This window comes from Notothenia rossii (assembly GCF_949606895.1).
Source record: "Notothenia rossii genome assembly, chromosome: 9".
NCBI classification, from domain to species: domain Eukaryota; kingdom Metazoa; phylum Chordata; class Actinopteri; order Perciformes; family Nototheniidae; genus Notothenia; species Notothenia rossii.
Window position 1 is genome coordinate 1,542,613 of NC_136907.1, and position 25,162 is coordinate 1,567,774.

A 25,162-nucleotide genomic window follows, 5' to 3' on the forward strand; every position below is an offset into this window, starting at 1 on the left:
ATAGTCTACTCCACAGTAGTTCATATAAAAAAAACACTATGACCTCCCAGGTATCCTAATATTTGGTGACTTAATAAATCAAATGATACATGAACACTTAACAGGAAGGTTTGTTGATGTGTTTTTGTTTGTGTCATTGACTAAATAAATGCACGATGACATTCAGTATACATGTTCAGGACTTAATGAGAATTGTATGAACATATGTTTTGGGCAGGCTGGAGTTTAACATTTATTTTAAACGTTTTAGCTCCATCTACTGCCATCGTGTTGGTACTGCAGGGTAGGGTAACGAGCAGGCATGGGGACTAGGAGTTCATTATCTCTTTAATGGTTATATGTCTGCATGCTGGTAATGATGATGATCCTGTCTACCTCGTTAATAGCCCATTATTTTGACATAAATTGCAGAGTTATCTTTTATTAGCAGTGGGTATATTCAGAGGAAATAAGTCAGTAAAAAAACATTCAGTAAACAAAGCATTTTTAATAAGAAATCTTTAATCAACTGTGTGTCATCTGTGAATATGTCTCTTGACCAACACCACACAAACAAGACATTAAAGAAGTTTGGCTTTTTTTTGCGTTACAAGTTCGAGTAGCTTTTTTTATTTTTGGAAAAAGCGTACACATTTTAATTCAATCCAACATTTGTTCAGGAAATCATGTGTTGATAGGGACATATGAGTAAAAGTGTTTATCTTTCAAAGCTATTTACTCCTTTTAAAACGACAACGTATCAAAGCATTTTAATCTTGTCAAATTGGGTAAACTCTCAGCCAATCTCCCAACAACATAAAAGCATCATTATATTTTATTAATTTGAATAAATCAAAACTTCTGAACACATGGTGGTAATACTTGTTACGGTCATTTCTTGCAGTGAATAAATATGTGCCTTGGTGAGAAAACCAAATCGATTATCACTCGTTTCTATGTGCAGATACGAAGCATGGGATGAGGAACTCATGCAGCTCCAAACCTCACAATGTGAGGGATTCATTATGCAGGATTATCTCTGAGTCATTATTAAACATCCTCAGTCATCGGTCCGCTGGGAACCTTTTATAAAGACCGTGTTTTAACATTTTATTAGAAGAAAGGATTTGTTTTAATAGAGCATTTCGACTCGTCTGTACCCGGAGGACCAACTGTGAGCCGTCTGTGGCCCAAATATCAACAGATCTATATTTGATTCAGCAAAACTCAGGCCGGGTCCAAAATCTGCTATTTTACAACCAATGACTTCTTCATTTGTTTGAGAGTAACAGTTGGTCGATTGACACAGAATTCATTGATGCATATTCTGATCATTCAAAACCTCAGGTAATTTGAGCTTCAGTAGTTTAACGAGATGAAGGGGAAAGATGTTAATATTCGTTATGCTTTAATAAAAGATACAAAGACTAAATGAAAAAAGACTTCTTGTCCCAAATACCCCACATCTCAACGTGATGAGTTCAAAACAATCCTGCATGCATTTAAGTTCTCAAGAAACACTCAGAAGGTGTGTGTGTGTGTGTGTGTGTGTGTGTGTGTGTGTGTGTGTGTGTGTGTGTGGAAGCCTGGTACATCATGTCATGCTGCCTTCATCTCTTAAAAACATTTAATGATGATATTTATCTTTAAAATCAAGTTTCCCTCCAAACAAGTGAAACATGCTAAAATCAGCTTCAGGTGCGCCAGCTGGAAGTTAGTTTGAAATGTCATCCAGATGTTAAAAGTACTCTAGTAAAGTGCATGGGATGTGCTGATACCAGGAGCAAAGGGGACGTGATGGCTGTATTTCTGTGCGTCATTGATTTGGATCAGTGTGATGACATTGTTCACGTGTTTGAAGGTGAGTATGATTTAACACGTTCAAAACAAACCACTGCATCGGGGTGCCAACTCAAAACCAGCATTATCATCTCACGAGAATCTCTGAAGTTGGATTTCCATCAGATGGCTTTCCCCAGGATGAGGATGCTCATGAAGAAGACCATAATGAAGAAGAGCCACATGAAGAAGCGGTCCATGACCTTGGCGACCTTCCTCCACTCCCCGATGCGCAGCTGTGCGGCCCGCTGGTCCTGGTACGAGTTGGCAATGTACTCGACATGTTTGCGTAGTCCCTGGTGCTGGCACACACACACGGTCTTCACAAAGGTCTCCCTCCTGTTCTCCCTGGCGCTGCCTCCGCCGGCCTCTTCACCTCCACCGGCCTCTTCACCTCCTACACCTTTCCTTTCCTCCACATGCTCCCCTCCCCCTCCACAGGCTGACTCCTCCCGCTCCCCGTCACATCCTCCTGCAGCTCCTTCCTCCTCGGAGTGGTCGATGGTCACAAACATGTCCTCCGTCCACTCCGTCTGGTTGCTTGAATCCCGCCCCGGCTTCATTGAGTCCCCCGCCCCGTCCTCCTCCACCCTCCCGGCCCACACTTGCCCGTTCACGTCCCAGTTTGTTCCTTTTGGGTTGCTGTTGTTTGCTGCTCGGGCTTCAGACCCCTCCTCAGACGGAGGCCGCTTGCTGGAGGCCGCCCCGCCGAGGCAGTTCTCACCGACCTCGTACACGAAACAGATGCGGGCGAGGTAGTTCAGGATGAAGCGCTCGGCCCACTGTGGGACGGGACGGGCCTCGGGGCCGCAGTGGTGGATGTTCATGATGAAGATGGTGAGCGCTGTGGAGGTAGTGACCATCGTCATGGTAGCGATGTAGTATTTTCCTGTTAACAAAAAGAGTTTGGAGATTAAAGAACATTTTTATGTTCGCAAAAAAAGTCTAAGTTTACAAGAAGAGCTACTTTGACCCAGGCTAACGTTGTGGTTTTTCTTGGCTCATCTAGATCCTCTGTCTCGAGCCAGTTAACTAGCGGGCCTTCTAGAATACCCTGGAACCGAGGGGAACTCTGAAAGAACACGCCCATTGGCTACAAATCAATATCTGATTGGTTGATCAAACTGTCAGTCCAAACGTACGCTCTCATTCAGTGCAACGGCCAGGGCGTTCTATCAAGGATGTAGAATACCTTGTTGAAGGATATTCTACCCAGAGACCCAGAACAAGATCTGATTGGTTGCTTTCTTTTCTAACACAAAACCACTGAAATGCGTAGAGCATGGTCCGAGAAGGACAAACAAATCAACGTAGCACTGTGATATTACAGATCAACGACACAGATACCATTCTCATTTATTCATTTTATTACATTTTATTACATTTTATTTATATAATTCAATCGATTTTTTTGTTTGTTTTATCTGAGTGTTCCAGGGTATTCTCTGAATACCTTGAAGGCCCTGACGGTTCGCCACTGATGAAACGACTTCCATTTGAAGACTTTAAAAACTCTTTTTAAACTCACTTCTCCACTCTAGTTTCGGTTTAGCTTCTTAAATCAACTTTTTTTTACATTATAAACACAAGTTTTCCCCAATCATTGTCCATTAATCGGTCTTTTTGCTTAAGTCGACTAAGATTTTTAGTTGCTAAGTGATTTTCTAGTACTCTTTTTATGCTGAATGAGTTATTTTCAAGAGTCTTCTCGGCACATCTCAAAATGTTGAGCAAACTCAGTTTTTAAGATCCGTTCATTAAATCAACTTATAGATTAATGAAAAGTTACTTCTTCGTCGACTAAGAAATGTCAACCTTGAGAAACTGGATAAAAATGTACTTTTTTAAAAACTAGACGAGCTTAGCCTATAGGGATTTGTAGAAGTAGCACACATTTTGATTTTATGCAGTTCAATTATTTAGGATGTAACGCGTGTACTCGTTGTACTTCAGTGAGATGGAAACAGGCTGTACAGAAAGTGCTCTGTAATGAAATGAAAGCTTTAGCGCAAGTTCAATAAGGAAGACCTAACCATGAGTCACTTACACGTCACTCTATTGCTCTCTCCCCCCTCATTAAACATGTGGGCGTCACCCCTCAGCAGCCAATTGCTGCACACGTTCAAATCCTTAAATGCCTGCTCTTCCTTCCTGTCAGTTGTCATTTCAGGTGACCACACGCACCCCTCCTCCCCCCCTCACGCCTCTCGCCTCCTCCAGACCGGTCCCACCCACTCATCACCACCACCAGTGTCTAGACCCCGGGGATTTTCATCGGAGCGGTTCTTTCCCTCCCGAATGATTATCCTGCAAACCGGGGCCTAATCTCCAGAACACCATTCCATTCTCCTGTTGTATTATCATGGCAATCATTTCATCTATATGACGTGTAACAATAAACATGTATTCCATACATCACGTCCCTCCGGTTGAACTGCTGTGGGCATCATTGGGACGCATCGATTCCACAGCGGTGATTCCTGTATTTTAAAAAAGCCACTGACAGGACTCATCAACCTTTAGCACACATAACGAGGGGGTTTGCTGCCGGGCTTCAAACTGGACTCCAAACCTTTGACTGCCTGCTCAGTTTATTTGTTAGGAAACTAAAGAGAGCACAGACCAAACAATTACAGATGTGCTTGCTTGATGTTCCCCTTCTCAGCAATAAAGTGTATCTCATCATATTTAACATTCATTTAAAAAAGATATTTTTTTACGATTACATCTGATCTGAATCTCCCTGAGCCATTTCTTTTCCTCACAGACGACAAAATAAGCCCGACATTATAGGATTTAAAATAAAAACAATAGTCGTGGCTTGATATTGAGTAAGAACATGTTTTTATGAACCCCACAGCTTCTGGTCTTCCACGACCCGACCGGACAAAAAGACGCAGGCACGAAACAAACTACCAACAGAAATACATTGCTTTTAAAATCATTCTGTGTGACATGAAAAAAAGGGGGAACTGGTGATGGTGAACACGAATCAATAGATTACATGACGTGACGATAACACGAAATGCCGTGAGACTGGGTTGGAATGTCTTAGAGAGAGAGAGGGCAGGTAGAAGACGCAGAGATACAACATGGTTAAACACGAGGAAGACTGCACCAACTGTAACGTAGTATTACGGGAAGAGAGCGCCTTATCAAAGGTCAGCTAGTTCAGTTAGTTTATGTGTTCCCAACTCTGAGGAAGGTACTGATTATTAACCAAACTTCAAAGTAACACTCGTTAAGAAAGGGGATTTCTACATCAGGTAAAAATAGGCACAAAACGCCCTTTGCAAAACATTTCTTTATTTGTAACATGTCACCATTGTTACGACCCCTGCCTTGCTATCTCTTGTGGTGTGTGTGTGGCCCTGTTCTCCCTGTTGTCTATCAGCATTGATTGAGGACACCTGGCTGCCGACCAGAGGATTAAAAGGCCTGAGTCAGTCCCTGGAGCGTTCTCGGCAGAGGACCTGTTCTGGGAGAGCGGCCACTTTCGTTGATACTTTTGTGTTAGTTTTTGTCTACGTTGAGTTTTTGTTAATAAATATATTTTCATATATATTCTTGTCCTTCCCACGCTTTGTGTTCTGGCCAAGAGCCAGGCCATGACACCATGAATACAGGAACTGTGCAACGATGTATCAATAAAACAACCATTTAAAACTTGCAGATGCTTATTTCTAATTGCACCAGTTTGGGTTTGACCAAAATGACCCAAATCTTAAAGGAACATAAATTATAAAATACCACGGCATGTGTAGGTCATCTAGAACATTACAAACCATGTAATGAGTTCTGTTTCTATGAACATTTCTGATTTAAAAGTGCAAACACCATGAATTTGAAAAATATCAAGAAGATTGAAATTGATGAGGTTTTCGTTTCACATCTTGATGGAGCACCTGCTCTTTCTCCTTCAGTGCATTTCTGATCATTCAAAGAAGATAACGTGCATCCTTTGAAGATAACAGCAGCAGTGAACATTCCCAGTGTGTCTGAGCTGCAGGCTGTGAGGTGTTGCTCATCACAGATGTGTTCTCTTTCTTGAGTAGCATCAAGCTAAGCTGGACTGTAGGTGGAGGGTCAGAGGGGCAGCGCGCTCACCTCCATCATGAGGACACAAAGGCTACAGGGGGGAGGTAGAGCTTCTCGGTGAAGGAGCAGCCGGTAAAGGAGTAGATGAAAGCTGCAGTATCAACGTCGTAGAAGGAGACCCTCCTCATAATCCACAAACACCCCCACCTTTTCAGGCTTTGTCCTCAGAGAGAGAGACACGCTCGTCATCAAGAGCTTTGTACTCATTCTCATTCCTCAAAGACACGTCCAGTAACCGTCTTCTGTCGTTTCCTGTTAACGGACTCTCTGGTCCACGTAGTCTTCCCTGAGACTTGAACCTCATAGTCAAACCTTCCTGAAGTGAAACTCTGCTTTCCTAAAACACAAAGAGAACCTTTCAGGGGGGTCCGGGAGACCCTTATACACCTCCCCAGGCTGGGTTGTTTTCCATCCTCAGACAGGACGAGCCAGGGATCTGCTGCACGGGATCAAGCTCCGCCTCATAGACCTTCCTCACTTCTTTACTGAGGGTCTCCTCCAGCTCAGCTCTCACCACAGTCCCCTCATGTGATGGGAGACGGACCCCCTTTCCAGTTCTTGGTGGGGGGAGCGACTTTCAGGGACGGGAACGTTTCAATGAGGTGGAGGTGGTCTTCAGAGTTTGACAGCTCTGCACTCGTCTTCATCAGCTCCACGGTTTCTCTGTCCAGCTCTTGGAACAGGCCTCCAGCCTCTCTCTGTGTCGCTCAATGAGCTCAGCTGCTCTCAACCAGCCCCTTCAGAGCGGTGCAGACCCCAACACTGTCTGCTGTCTCTTTATCTGCCACTTTATTACTGAGCTCCACTGGACGTGTGATATTCTCTACCTTCAGCTGTCTCTCATATCATTCGGTGAATTTCGTCCTCTATCTTCCCAAGTTGTGCCTTTCTTTCTTCATATTCTCCTTTCAGAGGAACATCATAATCTCTTGTGGTCTAAAAGCATGCAGCACAGCTCCAGAGGTTTATTGTGCATCTTACACATCGTGGCTTCCAGGTCCTCCACAGGATTGATTAACTGATGATGAAGGCTTGGTGTTGTCATGAGGCTCCAGGCGAGTCTCACAGTAGGAGGTAAAACACACCAGGCAGGCCTTCAGGGCCTTCAGTCTGGCTCCAGGGCAGACATCACAGGAAATGTCTTCTGATCTGGGCAGTTGAGGCTCTGAGTTGCTGCAGCTGGCTTTCTGATCAGCCGTCTGAGAGGTCAATGTGTTGACTCGTAGCTTAGGTCTTACATGAAGCAACTCTTTACACACAGGGCACTGGGCACGGACCTTAATATCCCAGTTCTTTGAGAGGCAGGTCTTACCTTACATCCAGACAGATGGGGCACAAAGACTGATCTTCCTTCATTAGACCTTCGCTGCCGGCCATACACACACTAACACGAGTCAAGTGTGAAAAAAATAATATTCATTAATAATTAACTTGTGAGTTCAGTCAATCTAGTAATTCCATTTGAACACTTTTTTGTATATTATTATTATATTATATTATATCAATGATATCCAGAGTGAGTAGTAATAATCAGCAGTGCGTGTAAATCATCAGTGCTTCGCTGAGAGTCTGCCGTGATATGAAGAAGGTCCTTAAGAACTCAGTTCAGTTTTTCTTCAGTGATAACGTTTAATTATTACGAGTGCAGCTTTGCTGTTGCTGTGTTTCTTCAATCCCTGGCCTCCCCAGAGCTGCTTGCCTGCTGAAGCTCTCCGGATGACGTTTTACTGCATCTCTGGTTTGATCCTTATCATTCTGACTCACCTTTAGTGTTCCTTCGTTGGGAGTTGTGTACGTGCACAATGGATTTTTGTTCTTTTCAAAACTTACAAGAGTCCATAGAACATGAGATTTTAGAACAGGTCGGTTGCAGATACACAATCACTTATATTATGTTGGGGTCAATAAGGGACTCCCCTATCAAGCCCAATACCAGTATATGGTAATGCTGTTATGACAGAAGGATCAGAAGCAGTTGTACTTGTTTGACAGGAGGCAGGAATCCACTCTCATGAGCTCTCAGTTTCTGTGATATAATCACACGACAGCTTTGTCTCTGCATTCTGGCTTTGCCTATCAGGCAAGCACACAACCTGCCTGCCTTTGTTGACTGGTCCAAAAAGATATGTGCCCTTTGTGTTTCATAGTGTTTGTTTGTGTATCCAGCTGCCGGTGGACTCAGGGAAGATACAGCAGGATACAGTGCCCTCTAGTTGAGCAGTCACAGTGTTGAACATATAATGAAGTACCCTGTAGGGGGTTCTCCCAGGAGAAAACAAGATGCAGTGACTTATGGGGCAGTGCCTTGAAGGCTGCCCTACAAGCATGTTCACACGACCCACTCAGACCGCCTCAGAGTCGGCCACTGCCTTCTGCCCTCAACTCATTCTGCTAATGTCAAAACTGAGTGATTGTCAGTAATCTTCAAAAAGCTCTCGAATGAGAACCCAGTCTCAAGGTCCGTTCCTGAAGCGGCATAGAGAGGTCTACCTTCACGTTTCCAAAGAACTTGTTCGAGCCTTATTCTATAAATAAACTGCTTCACAGTTGATATGGACTTCATTGATTCCAAAAACCAATACATTGCATTAGATTCTTGACAACTATTAAAACATTGCTCCTCTCCTCTCTCTCCATCTCCTCCTCTCTTGTCTCCTCCTCTCTCTCCATCTCCACCTCTCTCGTCTCCTCCTCTCTCGTCTCCTCCTCTCTCGTCTCCTCTCTCTCTGTCTCCTCCTCTTGTCTCCTCTCTCTCTTGTCTCCTCCTCTTTCGTCTCCTCTCTCTCTGTCTCCTCCTCTTGTCTCCTCTCTCTCTCGTCTCCTCCTCTCTCGTCTCCTCTCTCTCTGTCTCCTCCTCTTGTCTCCTCTCTCTCTTGTCTCCTCCTCTCTTGTCTCCTCCTCTCTTATCTCCTCTCTCTCCATCTCCTCCTCTCTTGTCTCCTCCTCTCTCGTCTCCTCTCTCTCTGTCTCCTCCTCTCTTGTCTCCTCCTCTCTTGTCTCCTCCTCTCTCATCTCCTCCTCTCTTGTCTCCTCCTCTCTCTGTCTCCTCCTCTCTCGTCTCCTCCTCTCTCGTCTCCTCCTCTCTCTGTCTCCTCCTCTTTTCTCCTCTCTCTCTTGTCTCCTCCTCTCTTGTCTCCTCCTCTCTTATCTCCTCTCTCTCCATCTCCTCCTCTCTTGTCTCCTCCTCTCTCGTCTCCTCTCTCTCTGTCTCCTCCTCTCTTGTCTCCTCCTCTCTTGTCTCCTCCTCTCTCGTCTCCTCCTCTCTTGTCTCCTCCTCTCTTGTCTCCTCCTCTCTCTGTCTCCTCCTCTCTGTCTCCTCCTCTCTTAAAAATCAGGGACTCTAAGTTGTCTCACCTATCAGTGGGACGCTCTCGGAGGGTGGCATGCTCTCAGCCACCAGCAGCTGAAAGACGGTGAGGGCCAGCAGCACGGTGACACCCAGAGAAACTTTTTCACCAGAATCTGCCGGCAGGTAAAAGCCCAATGGCGCCAGAAAGGAAATCATCATGCAGGGGAGGAGGAGGTTGAAGATGTAGAAGGAGGCCCGTCGCTTCAGGTGGAGGCTGAAGGTGATGTCTGGGTACGGATCAGAACAGCAACCGTACAAGATGACATTCTTCTTGGCTGGCATGCCCAGGACCTGGAGAGAAAAGTATCATTTGATATCGTGAAATAATTTCAGACTGAGGTCTTCATTTGAGCATGTTGACCATGTGACTCACCTCCCACTCCACATTGGGCACGAAGTCTGCCAGGTCCGCAGTGTCTAAGGCATTGAACAAGTCCATCTGGTTGCCGTTGTGAGTCCAGGACCCAAAGGTTAGGTGGCATTGCTGCAGATCGAAGGGGAAGAAGGCCACATCCACGGAGCAGGAGCTTTTGGTGATGGCTGGCTGGTCCCACATTATCTGCCCGTCGTGACGAATCACCACGTTGGTCTCCATGGAGCTGGAAAACTCGTCGTCTGCACTGTGGTGGAGGAAGTGGAGGAAGTGAAGGCAGGGAGAAGGAACAGGAGATCACAGGGGGTCAGATTACTTCGTCAGTTACTTAACACAAAGGACATGGCAAATGTTCTAATTAGTAAGTAATCCAATTGGATAGACATAGTTTGATCTGATCTAAATACTTTTGGATTACTTAAAACATTGAAAACATTCTCCAAAATATGGACCAAAAATGTTAAATGCAAATTATTTTTACAAACTCCAACTGACTAATGCAATATGCAAATCACTGGAGACACAACATTTGCTAAATGAGAAATACCATTCTGTAACACATGATATGGTGTCGCAGAGATGTCTCGGCTACAGAGAATTTTCTAGAGACTTACGGAAAAATATTTAAGAACAACACACGTGGTAAATATCCTCAAAACATGATCATGTTAATATGTGTCAAAGAAAATGAAAATGATGATACAAAAATGATTATTTATTGATATATCAGTTGATAATAACATATATTTACCCAAACCCCTACTCAACACAGTCTTATTTTCCCCTTCCACAAATGATCATTAATTGAAACAAATCCAAATGTTTAAATTTCCATATATTAAATATATAATTCAACATCTTTTCAAGGATCCTTGGCAATGTAACTTAGATCTGATTGCTCTTTTTCAGATTCGATCTGAGCTGATTATCGTAACTTCTTGCTCTCTGATCACATGTCATCTGGTCCTACCCAACCTTTGAGTTGATGAGATCGTGCTTATTAGTCATTCTTCTGTCCTGCAGATGTCCTGCAGTCGGGCCGATCAGATGTACCAACCTGTTGTACAGAACAATGTCAGGTCTCCATACGTAGCTGCTGGGTATGCGGATAGTGTCGAGACCATCATAGTCCTCTTTCTTCCACGTGAGGTAGGCGTCATTCCACACCTGGCGGACCCACAGGTATGTGGTCAGGATCTGGTTACGCTCATCCTGGAGAAAGGATATACACATCAGTACATCCCATAATAAACACAACCTGAAGATCAGGATCAGGGTGGGGTTACCATGTCGATGATCTGGGAGAGAGTGATCTGCAGTGTGACGTTGATGATGTGGTCGGTGTCCTCCACCGGACGCAAGGCGCTGGTGTAGTTAGAGAACAAGTCAGTCATCAGCTTCTGAGCATAGCGACCATGAGCAGCAAGGCACTCTGGGTAATAGAAAGACAGAGAGCATGAGATCCTCATTAACCCAAGTGTTATTTAAACAAGAACTCTTTTAACCAAGCCGCAGGACCGTAGACGGAGTCACCGTGAAGTTACGCATTCCTTTGTGAATTATGGTTTTGAAGCATCTCATTTTACATTTTGCTTATCGCCATCGCCAAAGGTGGAGATTAGCACGACTGCTCCAAAGCAATATATCTCAGGGCCAGAGTGAAACAATTAACTTTCTTAAAGCGAAACTGGGAAAGGCTTCAAGTTATAAGATGTGGAAGCAACCTGTCAATCACAAAGTGGCCCTACCCTAAAGCTTACTCAGCATCTGGTATGAAATAATTACGTTTAAATCCTTGGAACCAAATTTTTATCTTTATACCATGGCTCTACTTTGACTATCCAAACGTTGCCGAATGTTCACCTGATTATTTGTAATAGTATTTTGAAGGTTAAGGTTGACCGTGTGTAGAAAGAGCTTTTCTCTGCTGCTTTGTTTAATCCTGAAATGTCTCATATCTCCAGCAGCTCAGTCCGTCCCACAGCGGCGCTCTGAGTCCACACACACCATAACACACACACAAGGAAACCACGTCCCCCACTTCAATTAACCTGGTGACCACCTGCGGGTTCTCAGATTAATAAGAAAGCGTCTGTCGAACAGCAGAGAGATAATTCCTTTGAATCCTGTTAACCAATGATAATGGAGGTGGAAATAAATCATGCTCATGCAGCGTCTCTCAAAGTGTGGTGGTGGGTCGCAGAGATGTGATAGGTGGGGCGCAGAGGTGTGATAGGTGGGTCGCAGAGATGTGATAGGTGGGGCGCAGAGGTGTGATAGGTGGGTCGCAGAGATGTGATAGGTGGGGCGCAGAGGTGTGATAGGTGGGGCGCAGAGATGTGATAGGTGGGGCGCAGAGATGTAATAGGTGGGTCGCGAATGGACGCGATAAACGGGAGTTTTTAATTATTACCTTTTCTTTTTTTTTAATGTTGGACCTCAGGCCAGAATCGAACCTGGGTCCTCGCGGGCATTAGTGGACTGTTACAGCCGGAGACTCGCAACGGCGGTGGACTTTCACAGCGCCAGATCCGCCGTGGTGTTTGCTGATTTGTTATTGGTTTTGATCATATTCTAAAGATGTTTGGATTATTGAAAAGTAGACAGCTCCCTTTCAGTGTGTTGAGAGCTGTATCCATAAATTCATGTTGTGCTCAAAGTGCACCAGATTGAGGCATTTCACTTCCCGGGGTGCATGCCCCCGGACCCCCCTAGAGGAGGTGAGGTCCACCCCCAAATAAAGCAGGTTAAAATAATTAAATTGCATACATTTTCTTTTAGTAAACATTGAAAACGGGTCCCACAGACCCAAACAGCACTCAAAGGTTAAAGGTCAGCATATAATAATGTTCAAATGTGCTAAATATATACAGCGCAAACAAACTAAGAAAGAGGATTAAAAGTAGCTCATGACTTGTTTTATCTTTTGAAAGTAGCTCTCATCCTAAAAAAGGGTTGGAGACCCCTGTTATAGAACGATACATTTGACCATTTTAAGCTTGGCCTACACTTTTATTGGAGCGATGAGGAACAGGTGGGGCTTGAAAAGGCCCCCCTGTTCAAAGTGGGGAATGACAGAAAGAGTTTGAGAGCCACTGAGCTAGTGGGTCTGTTCGATTGTCAATCCTCTTTTCTGTGTCAATAAATAACACATTAGCATCATGTTTTAAATGTGGAGTGTGTAGATATGAGTCAGAGCTTTTGAAGGTGCTAGATGTTCTGTGTTGCACTTTTCCATGCTTTCCCACTCAGCCAAAACGATATTTAAAAAAGATGCAATAGCTTTGCATTAAATAGATAATAACGTCTTCAAAAAGTAGTCCTCAGCTGCCAGAGCCCTGTCTCCAGCCCTGTCTCCCAAAACAACAACACATCTCTTTGATTCAGCCCTGGACCGCACCTAAACTAGAGCACTGAATACATCCATATAAAGAGAGTTAGGTTAGCTGACAGGTACCAGAATGCAATGCAACCATAAGACATGGTGATGGCCACTGACTACAAGGGTCATGAGCGTGTACAAATGGCAGCAGGTGTCACACAGTACCTCAACATCTCTCCATAACACCCTAACAGTGTGAACACACATTAGGGGTCCATAGGGTAAGGAAAAGAGTGATGCTATGAGAGGTGAAGGACATATCAGAATCAATCATATCAGATGTGCTCCATGCTTTAAATCAAAGCAGATAAAACTGAAGACTAATCTTAACCATCATGTTGATGGAGGCAGAACTATCTTCAGTCCCGTAACCGTATAAGTCAAGAAACGTCTTGAACAGCCGACGACATTTGAGCTGTGTACATAGTTTATAAAGATATGTTAACGACAAAGACTTCCTTCAGCTGCAGTCAGTCTCCTGTAGACAGGCTGGTATGAACTCTAGAAGCCAAAGAAACTTGCTCGAAGGTCAGAGAGAAATATCTTTCTGTTGCTTCAGTGGTTGGTCTGAGGATGCTGCACCCTGGGGGGTCATTTGGGGAATGCACTTTATTTCAGCCCTACACTTCCTACGAGCAATATACAAGAGATTTCAGATAACATGTTTAAATAGAAATATAAGGTTTTTACCTGGAAATTATTCAGAAGTATAATATATTTACAATTAAGTTATCGCAGTGTTTTTGTTGGGTGGCAAGCGAGTTAGTGTTTAGTCTTACTTAAACTTTGAGGAGTTTCTAATTGTTGTGTTTTATGTTGCTGTTATCGAGGAAATAAACTCCAAAAACGGTCTCCTGTGGTCCTAACAGCTGTTACCATCATTGTCAGGATAAAGGGCTCCAAATAGAAGTACTAATGTTCATCTGTTAGTATCTTTGGAAAACTGTCATAACTCTGACCGTGCTTTGTGTCTAAGCCCAGATAGCATCAAGCAGTGACGTAGCAGGGCCAGGAAACGTCTGATCTGAATCTAAAATGTGTTAAAAATTAAGAGTTAAAAAAACAGTTTCGAAGTAAGTTTGAGTTCTTAAAAGTATGTGATAAACATCAATTTAACCCAAGACGTCAACATTAAGGTTTACGCAACACATACAATTCATTTGAGTAAAGAAGTCATGGTCTCGTTTATGTTTTTAAAGTTTGCTGCATCAGCATTAATGTTCTTCAGCTGAGACAAGACCCCCACCTCTCCACTGTTTTAATCATCTTAATGACCTCATGAGCACTAAATGCCCCAGCAGAATCATCTTGGGCCCCAAACCTATAGTTTTGGAACCACTGAACAATGTTAAAATACTCGTTATCGTAACGTTGTTTTTGTGAACCTCCAACACCAAGGACAGAGATTGGACCCTGCAGGAGGAGACAGACATAAGCACAGAGGGTTACCGACATGCCATGCACAAAAAAGGAAGCACACAAGACCACTGTCAGGAGAACGACCTTCAGATAACTGGACTGTGATATATTACTGAACTCCTTCATGGCTGGAGGCACACAGTGTGAACATCCTGTGCAGACATGGACAGGTGGGAGTACAGCTCTGAATCTGTCCGACAGATATGGAGAACAGGATGTGTCATGATGAGAAAAGCGATAAAGACGAACTCTCTCGAAGTGGAAATAATAGTGCAGTGTTTCCCATACATTGATTTATTTGTGGCCGGCCGCCACCATTAAATATCGTCCGCCACAAAAAGGTCTCATAAAAAAAAAGATATATATTATTATAATTTGTTTTTTTTTTTTGTTTTTTTTTTGGTGGTCTAATGGATAGTGAGGGGGGCTGATGATCGGAAGGTTGCGAGTTCAAATCCTGCCTGGAACACCACTACTAGTGTGCCCTTGAGCAAGGCACTTAGCCCTCGGTTACTCCAGGGAGAATGTCCCTGTAATTGGTCATTGTAAATCGCTTTGGAATAAGACGTCTGCTAAATGCCTGAATTGTAAATTATATTTCCGGGAGAATAAACCCCCCCCACAGATCCTCAGCTCAATGTTTCACTCATTAACAACGCAACACAGAGCAACAAGATCGTTGTCTACAGTAGCCATGAACTCGCATGTATTATCTAGGGGGGGGGGGGGGGGGGGGGGGGGGGTGCGGTGCGGTGCCCCCACAAATAGAATCAGATTCTGTGGGAAACACTGTAGTGTCTTCCATAGGCGGATTTTGCGGGAGGGCCCCCTCTAGTGGCTGAAATATGTTACTGCATTACTACGTCAAAAACTGTTCCAATATAAATATTTCGTATATCAATATTTTAATAAGGTAGTTCAATGGTTAATAATATTGTAGCGTGTTCAAGTAACCAAGGGATATAGTAGTTATCACATAAGTATAAGATGTGCACAGTTATGATCAGTTTTACAGATGCAATGCACTGTTGTTGGGGGGAGAGACCGCCCCTTCCATATGAGTGTGTGTGTACGGCGGGCATGACAGGACGAGTTGTGTTCATATGTGGAAAAGTCATACTCAGTGCGGTGAACGCTGGCTTTATTGCTACTGTATCCATAGCAGCCCACGCAATAGTTGTCCGTAAAAAAGGTTTGCCCCCCCCCAAGCGCAAATGTCAAACTCCGCCTATGGTGTCTTCATGTCTTAAAGCTGCTGAGTCACATGTCGCACCTCAAACAACAAATACATCCAGAGTTACGGTTTCTTGACTTCCTCTACAGAAAAAAGGAAAAGAAACCCTCAGATATCCATCCCGTAATTATTCTCCGTAAAAACCAATCTGTCTCTGACGCTCTGTTTGATTCTCAGATTTCTGGAGTCATTATAAAGTTTTTGAGGAACAGAAATATTGTTTTCTGATCACTTTAATGTTTACGGTGAGAGTAAGAGGGCGCAGCGCTCCTGTTACCCGATGCAGACAAAACCCCGGTTCAATATTATCTTTTAAATATCAGGTGATATAGGCTACTGCTTTTCAAACCAATATTGCTTTACTATTCAAGCGTACTTGTTTAACTGCATTTATCTTACGTCATTGCTTTTCTATTGGACATTGGAGCGAGTATTATTCACCTCTAATTGACTTGATATCCATTCTCTACTCTTTTGTTTTTGTTGAGCAGTAACTTTTTTCTATTATTTCCAGTTAACGAACCAAACCCAACAACATGTTAGTCCAAAAGTATCGTTATTTACTAAAGACAGAGTTCTTTAAAACACTAATGTGTCGTTTCTTGTTAAAAAGGCCCAGTCATTATATTGTAGCCTCATTTTGGTTTCATTAAACTCAGGAGGAAATTGTGAATGTTTGGGACTACTTCCTGTTTTCATGCAACCTGTGCAAGCAAACTAAGATGGAGCTTAAACCGAACATCTCTATACGTGTTTATTTTCTCAGAATCAGAATCAGGTTTGTTGTCAGGTAGGTTTGCACATACTAGGAATTTGACTTGATGTCACGGAGCATACATAACATATAAAAAACAAGAAATCTAATATAAAACAAAAAATATGTTACACCGTAATAAAATGCAGATAAATAGCAATACCAATTAAATAAAGCATAATTTACATGGAAACAAAATGCTATGAATGAGTTTTAGAATATCAACTATGAAATGAGAAGAATATGTTCAGCAAGGAGTATGAACATTGTGAGCATTAATGTAATGCATAGAGTCTATGATGAGGCTGAGGTTAAGTGTCAGTGGGGGGGGCGGGCCTTGTTTAAGAGGCCGGTAGCGGAGGGGAAGAAACTGCTCAGGTGGCGAGAGGTGTTGGTCCTGATGGAGAGAGGTGTTGGTCCTGATGGAGAGAGGTTCTGGTCCTGATGGAGAGAGGTTCTGGTCCTGATGGAGAGAGGTTCTGGTTCTGATGGAGAGAGGTTCTGGTCCTGATGGAGAGAGGTGTTGGTTCTGATGGAGAGAGGTTCTGGTCCTGATGGAGAGAGGTGTTGGTCCTGATGGAGAGAGGTTCTGGTTCTGATGGAGAGAGGTGTTGGTCCTGATGGAGAGAGGTTCTGGTCCTGATGGAGAGAGGTGTTGGTTCTGATGGAGAGAGGTGCTGGTCCTGATGGAGAGAGGTTCTGGTCCTGATGGAGAGAGGTGTTGGTTCTGATGGAGAGAGGTTCTGGTCCTGATGGAGAGAGGTTCTGGTCCTGATGGAGAGAGGTGTTGGTTCTGATGGAGAGAGGTGTTGGTCCTGATGGAGAGAGGTTCTGGTCCTGATGGAGAGAGGTGTTGGTCCTGATGGAGAGAGGTTCTGGTCCTGATGGAGAGAGGTGTTGGTTCTGATGGAGAGAGGTGTTGGTCCTGATGGAGAGAGGTGTTGGTTCTGATGGAGAGAGGTTCTGGTCCTGATGGAGAGAGGTTCTGGTCCTGATGGAGAGAGGTGTTGGTTCTGATGGAGAGAGGTGTTAGTCCTGATGGAGAGAGGTTCTGGTCCTGATGGAGAGAGGTGTTGGTTCTGATGGAGAGAGGTTCTGGTCCTGATGGAGAGAGGTTCTGGTCCTGATGGAGAGAGGTGTTGGTTCTGATGGAGAGAGGTGTTGGTCCTGATGGAGAGAGGTTCTGGTCCTGATGGAGAGAGGTGTTGGTCCTGATGGAGAGAGGTTCTGGTCCTGATGGAGAGAGGTGTTGGTTCTGATGGGGAGAGGTGTTGGTCCTGATGGAGAGAGGTGTTGGTCCTGATGGTGAGAGGTGTTGGTCCTGATGGAGAGAGGTTCTGGTTCTGATGGAGAGAGGTGTTGGTCCTGATGGAGAGAGGTGTTGGTTCTGATGGAGAGAGGTGTTAGTTCTGATGGAGAGAGGTTCTGGTCCTGATGGAGAGAGGTGTTGGTTCTGATGGAGAGAGGTTCTGGTCCTGATGGAGAGAGGTGTTGGTTCTGATGGAGAGAGGTTCTGGTCCTGATGGAGAGAGGTGTTGGTTCTGATGGAGAGAGGTTCTGGTCCTGATGGAGAGAGGTGTTGGTTCTGATGGAGAGAGGTGTTGGTCCTGATGGAGAGAGGTGTTGGTCCTGATGGAGAGAGGTGTTGGTCCTGATGGAGAGAGGTTCTGGTCCTGATGGAGGGAGGTTCTGGTCCTGATGGAAAGAGGTGTTGGTTCTGATGGAGAGAGGTTCCGGTCCTGATGGAGCGCAGCCTCCTGCCAGGGGGGGAGCTAGCAGAATGCCCGGGGGCGCCGATGACAACAGTCTTCCTGCCTCTGTGTTCAACACCTCTCCCCAAGGCAAGATATCCTCACAGCTACAGCCAACATTTCCATTACATGTGAGACGGTACACACAGACTGATGACAAAGGAAAGTAAGATCTGACACCAGGTGTGTTTGTGAGGTGATGAAACGGCTCCAGGGCAGAAGGTGTCCATTAGAAATACATGTGGATCTCTGCTGGAGGTATGAACACCATTCTTACAATATTCCCTTATTTGGTGTTTTGATGATGGTGGTGGAAAGTGTTATTGCTCCAATATGTCCCACAGGTGTTCTAACTCTAAAAGACCCCTATACTAAAAGACCACTATACACCAGACCCCTAAAGAACCCTTACACTTATTTAAATCCAAAATGTATTCTGCCAACACTCATCTGTTTCCACTGCGCCTTGGTTTCAACTGACATTTCGAATTTCTCTTTGTAGCACTTGAAAAGGTTACTGTGTGTGTGTGTGTGTGTGTGTGTGTGTGTGTGTGTGTGTGTGTGTGTGTGTGTGTGTGTGTGTGTGTGTGTGTGTGTGTGTGTGTGTGTGTGTGTGTGTGGGGGGGGGCATCTGGCACCACGGCAGGGACCAGGAGGTGAACTGGGACCTCTCCAAGTAGCAGTCCACACTCCATATTTTTTAAGTCTGTTCAGGGACTTGAACCTGCGACCCTACGGCTCACAGTCCACTGACTGAGACAGACCATTTCAACTATAGGATCCAAAGTAGAGTGCTAAACCCATATTCTATATGATAGTATTGTGTCGTTCTTTGACTCTCCCTCTCCTAACTTCACAGAGAAACTTGAATAAAAACAGTTTTAGCATCAATATAAAATATGATGGATTTATGACCTCTCAATCTTTCTAACTAAGAGCAACATGCAGTAACAATAGAGTGTATGTTTGAGTACACTGGAATGATTTATGTTTTCTCTTAGCTTTTTACGATGGTATCAAATTAGTATCGAGAATAGTAATTTCAGTAATATCGACTAACTTTCTAGTTATGTTTTTAAGGAGAGCAGCGAGGTGGAAGAGATCTGCTTTTGGTCCTTTTCTTTCATCGGTACGGATCCATTGAAACAGGCCTATATTGGCCCACCTAATTGACGACTTCCAGGTGGGGATCATTAGGACCCTGAAGTCTTTGTGTAAACGAACCTGCAGCCCCGCCTCTCATTGTCTCCGTTCATTGTCCAAATGTCTTCACGGTCCGGCGAGCTCATGACTCAGCGTCAACTCTCAGAGGAGCTGAAGTGTGAGGGCTAACGGGTCTGAAAGCATGCCAGCTGGCACACACACACACACACACACACACACACACACACACACACACACACACACACACACACACACACACACACACACACACACACACACACACACACACACACACACACACACACACACACACAATGCAGCACATATTCATCATCATCTTCACTGCCTTGCTCATAGTAACGACTAAGTCCATACATCACATGTGCACATAGGGCCAGAAGCATGTGCATCATGACCTGTGTCTGTGTGTGTCATCATTTTGTTGATCGTGAAGCTCATTCTAGAAATCAGTTCCATTACTTCAGTCTGTTGTAAAGATGTGTAAAATATGTTCGATTGGATCTTGTTTATTTACAGTTTGCTCACGTGCTGCATGTTGACAGGGATGGCATGTACATGGTTGTTGTTATTGGTCCTATATTCGTCCTAACATCAACTAATTACCGCTACTGGCCCAATTTCATCAGACCTGGTGGAAAGCTTGGGCCAAGGAAAAAGCCATTAAATGTTGTAACAAGTCCAAATTCTGGAGCTTGTACACACAGTATATTACTAATGTTGTGACAGACTTATTGGAGAATGCAACATCAAAACCCTGAAACAGATCAATGTGTTCCCTTGTGCCTCGAAGCTCATGAACACACCGAAGAACGAAGAACGACTTCCAAGAATTACGTAAAATCTATTGGCCCGATTAAGAGAGTTAGGGCCACAACAAAGCCCCTGTCCAATGCATTAAAAAGTCCAGTGCACAGTATTAATAAAACAGATAACCTGTTGTATGGTCAGAATAAAATAAGTGTTTATGTAACATGTGGTGTGTACATGTATTAGCAGTAGAAAAAGTACTAATGGGTTTTCCTGACCCTGTTCTGGGATTACACATTTCCTCATGGTCATTTCTATATCGTGGACATGGTTTCTTCTGTGCACAATTTCTACGAAATGATATCATCTTTGCAGCCTGAATATGTGCTGGGTCTATCTCTGGTGGGCACTCCTCTTATCTTATCTGGACGGACGGCTTTAATCCTCACAGCCATCAAACTCTCATCACTGCTCAGCATTCACTCTCATTGTCTTGAAGTCCACCACACACACACACACACACACACACACACACACACACACACACACACACACACGTTGACTGCACGATGCTGGGATCGAACCAACAACCTTCTGGTTTGAAGGCGACCGCACTCCCTCACAGCCACAGTCGCCCCCCAAGTGACTTAAAATACTCCTCAGAAAAACATGGTTTGGGTTCAAAGAAGCTAAACAGGTGAAACAGATGCAGCGTCAGGTGAGAACACGTCAGGTGAGAACACGTCAGGTGAGAACACGTCAGGTGAGAACACGTCAGGTGAGAACACGTCAGGTGAGAACACGTCAGGTGAGAACACGCCAGGTGAGAACACGTCAGGTGAGAACACGTCAGGTGAGAACACGTCAGGTGAGAACACGCCAGGTGAGAACACGTCAGGTGAGAACACGTCAGGTGAGAACACGTCAGGTGAGAACACGTCAGGTGAGAACACGCCAGGTGAGAACACGTCAGGTGAGAACACGTCAGGTGAGAACACGTCAGGTGAGAACACGTCAGGTGAGAACACGTCAGGTGAGAACACGTCAGGTGAGAACACGTCAGGTGAGAACACGTCAGGTGAGAACACGTGAGGTGAGAACACGTGAGGTGAGAACACGTGAGGTGAGAACACGTGAGGTGAGAACACGTCAGGTGAGAACACGTCAGGTGAGAACACGTGAGGTGAGAACACGTGAGGTGAGAACACGTCAGGTGAGAACACGTCAGGTGAGAACACGTCAGGTGAGAACACGTCAGGTGAGAACACGCCAGGTGAGAACACGTCAGGTGAGAACACGTCAGGTGAGAACACGTCAGGTGAGAACACGTCAGGTGAGAACACGTGAGGTGAGAACACGTGAGGTGAGAACACGTGAGGTGAGAACACGTCAGGTGAGAACACGTGAGGTGAGAACACGTCAGGTGAGAACACGTCAGGTGAGAACACGTCAGGTGAGAACACGTCAGGTGAGAACACGTCAGGTGAGAACACGTCAGGTGAGAACACGTGAGGTGAGAACACGTGAGGTGAGAACACGTGAGGTGAGAACACGTCAGGTGAGAACACGTCAGGTGAGAACACGTCAGGTGAGAACACGTCAGGTGAGAACACGTGAGGTGAGAACACGTGAGGTGAGAACACGTGAGGTGAGAACACGTGAGGTGAGAACACGTCAGGTGAGAACACGTCAGGTGAGAACACGTCAGGTGAGAACACGTGAGGTGAGAACACGTGAGGTGAGAACACGTGAGGTGAGAACACGTCAGGTGAGAACACGTCAGGTGAGAACACGTCAGGTGAGAACACGTCAGGTGAGAACACGTCAGGTGAGAACACGTCAGGTGAGAACACGTCAGGTGAGAACACGCCAGGTGAGAACACGTCAGGTGAGAACACGTCAGGTGAGAACACGTCAGGTGAGAACACGCCAGGTGAGAACACGTCAGGTGAGAACACGTCAGGTGAGAACACGTGAGGTGAGAACACGTGAGGTGAGAACACGTGAGGTGAGAACACGTCAGGTGAGAACACGTGAGGTGAGAACACGTCAGGTGAGAACACGTCAGATGAGAACACGTCAGGTGAGAACACGCCAGGTGAGAACGCGTCAGGTGAGAACACGTCAGGTGAGAACACGGGAGGTGAGAACACGTGAGGTGAGAACACGTCAGGTGAGAACACGTCAGGTGAGAACACGTCAGGTGAGAACACGTGAGGTGAGAACACGTCAGGTGAGAACACGTCAGGTGAGAACACGTCAGGTGAGAACACGTCAGGTGAGAACACGTCAGATGAGAACACGTCAGGTGAGAACACGTCAGGTGAGAACACGTCAGGTGAGAACACGTCAGGTGAGAACACGTCAGGTGAGAACACGTGAGGTGAGAACACGTCAGATGAGAACACGTCAGGTGAGAACACGTGAGGTGAGAACACGTCAGATGAGAACACGTCAGGTGAGAACACGTCAGGTGAGAACACGTGAGGTGAGAACACGTCAGGTGAGAACACGTCAGGTGAGAACACGTCAGGTGAGAACACGTGAGATGAGAACACGTCAGATGAGAACACGTGAGGTGAGAACACGTCAGGTGAGAACACGTCAGGTGAGAACACGTCAGGTGAGAACACGTCAGGTGAGAACACGTCAGTCATTCACTGTGGGGCTCAGGCGCAGTTGTTGTTTGACCTATCGACCCCATCCCACCTTAAGGGTCTGTTGCTATCTAATAATTATGATGTTAGGTTTACGTTGGAGTCAATGTGAGGCATGCTGCTTTTTACACAGAGGTTAACACCAAATTGTCATTACATTCTGAAGTGGGGGGTGGTTTAACTTTGTGTGAGAGAGTATCAAATCAAATCAAAGTTTATTTATAAACTATTTTGGTCGGGCCAAAGTGCTGTACATGTAATAAATACTACAATCACTTAAAAACACATTCATAATAAAAGACAATAAATGACAACAGATAGGCCTATATCAAAAACACAGGGAAAAGTCCGGAGTCGTGCTCCGCAGACAACCAGTCACACTATGAATGTAACAAACTTCTTTCCAAACCTGAACCACGGTAAAGAGACATGACATATCGCCTGGTCAAAGAAAAACGTTGTTGTTACAGAAGACCCCTGTAACAGCCCCTGGCTGCAGGCAGATCACGCAGAGTGTGGTGGGGCCTCACCCTACGAGCAAATGCAGCGCAATTATGCGCTCCACAGTTTGCTCGCACAGTTCACGAGCGTGCTCCACTAGCACCCCCTCCCTCATGACACAACTTTGCGTAGGGCCACAAGTTGGCTCGATGTGAGAATCGACTGGATACATATCATTTGGATTATTCAGCCAGAGTTGTCGAAGAGTTTGTAAACAGATGTACTTTAAATCATTACATGTCACTTGTTAGACGTGTTTATCCTAATCGCCTTACATACACTCAATACAGTGGGCAGGAGTCTTGCCCAACGACGTGCTGACTGCAGTGGGGATCGAACCAGTGCTCCTGATCTGAAGATGAACACGCTATCCCATTGAGCCACAGCTGTCATCAAAACACAGTTTTCTTCAAATAATTGAAGATATGAGTGAGCAATAGTTAAACAAAGGCTCTTTTTATGGTTCCTCCCTAAAGCCATTATCCTAATATAACTAATGTATTCCTTCACAATAAAAGCCCCCCTCCCCTCGGCCAAAATAAGAACTACTTTTGTGATGAAAGTATGGGCAATGTCATTTTTCAAGAACTAAATATGCATACAAACAGAACATATAAGGACATTTGAAGGCAGCATGCTGGACGTTTTTTTCGTTTTTCACTAATTGAACAACATTTGATTACAAAATGTAAACAACAGTTGAAGCATAATTCAAAATAAAGAGTACAACTTTTGTAAAACACATGAAAACAGATTTCTGAAGCAAAACTATTATTATTTATTAACATCAGTTGTAGTAGCAGTATTTGTATTTTTTGTTAATAATATTAGCTGCCGATGAAATGATACCAAAGCTTTGGGGTTTTAAAGAAAATGTTAAACTCCACATTTCTTTTTTTAATCTCTTTTTTTACCATCCGATGAACCCAATGTTTTGAATGTGAAAATCAAATAAAAAGAGGCTGAAAAGGTTCTCACCTGGGGGGCAGAGGAGCAGCAGGTAAACCGTGGATATGCTGCAGAGGAGCTTCATGGCTCCGATAGCTCGTACTGATCCGGTGAATAGCTGATCGATCACAGAGAGTACCGAGCAGCTGCTGAGCAGAGCAACTGAGAGGGAGTTTCTGCTGTAGTGCGGTGGTCGCCGAGTATGAGGGGTTATTAGTGCTCAGGCTGGACACTGGGGGGGGGGGTAATGTGTTAATGTAGTGCCAGAGCTGCATGAAACACATCAGACGGACAGCAATGAGGAAAGATACAGTCTGTGGTTCACATGTGGAGTATATTATTGTACAGAATAACTGGACTGTGGCCACAATAGTGAATTTAGAGTAAAACGTACAAGATGTACTTCTACTTTTACTCAAGTACAATATCTGAGTACTTCTACTTTTACTCAAGTACAAGACCTGAGTACTTCTACTTTTACTCAAGAACAAGGTCTGAGTACTTCTACTTTTATTGAAATACAACATCTGAGTACTTCTACTTTTATTGAAATACAAGATCTGAGTACTTTTACTCAAGTACAACATCTGAGTACTTCTACTTTTACTCAAGTACAACATCTGAGTACTTCTACTTTTACTCAAGTACAACATCTGAGTACTTCTACTTTTATTGAAATACAAGATCTGAGTACTTTTACTCAAGTACAACATCTGAGTACTTCTACTTTTACTCAAGTACAACATCTGAGTACTTCTACTTTTACTCAAGTACAACATCTGAGTACTTCTACTTTTACTCAAGTACAAGACCTGAGTACTTCTACTTTTACTCAAGAACAAGATCTGAGTACTTCTACTTTTACTCAAGTACAAGATCTGAGTACTTCTACTTTTACTCAAGAACAAGGTCTGAGTACTTCTACTTTTACTCAAGTACAAGATCT

The 25,162-nt window shown here is 44.4% G+C and overlaps 1 protein-coding gene across 1 annotated transcript; it reads right to left on the reverse strand.

The window, feature by feature from the left end:
- Nucleotides 1-428: 428 nt before the first annotated feature.
- On the reverse strand, nucleotides 429-24,383 carry LOC307019644 (neuronal acetylcholine receptor subunit alpha-10-like). The gene is made up of 6 exons (XM_079650643.1): nucleotides 24,247-24,383; nucleotides 10,925-11,070; nucleotides 10,696-10,850; nucleotides 9,639-9,885; nucleotides 9,271-9,556; nucleotides 429-2,707 (listed from the first exon to the last, which is right to left on the reverse strand). Exons 1-6 carry the CDS (start codon nucleotides 24,299-24,301, stop codon nucleotides 1,941-1,943), a joined length of 1,656 nt encoding a protein of 551 aa, XP_079506769.1. The 5' UTR covers nucleotides 24,302-24,383; the 3' UTR covers nucleotides 429-1,940.
- Nucleotides 24,384-25,162: the final 779 nt, after the last annotated feature.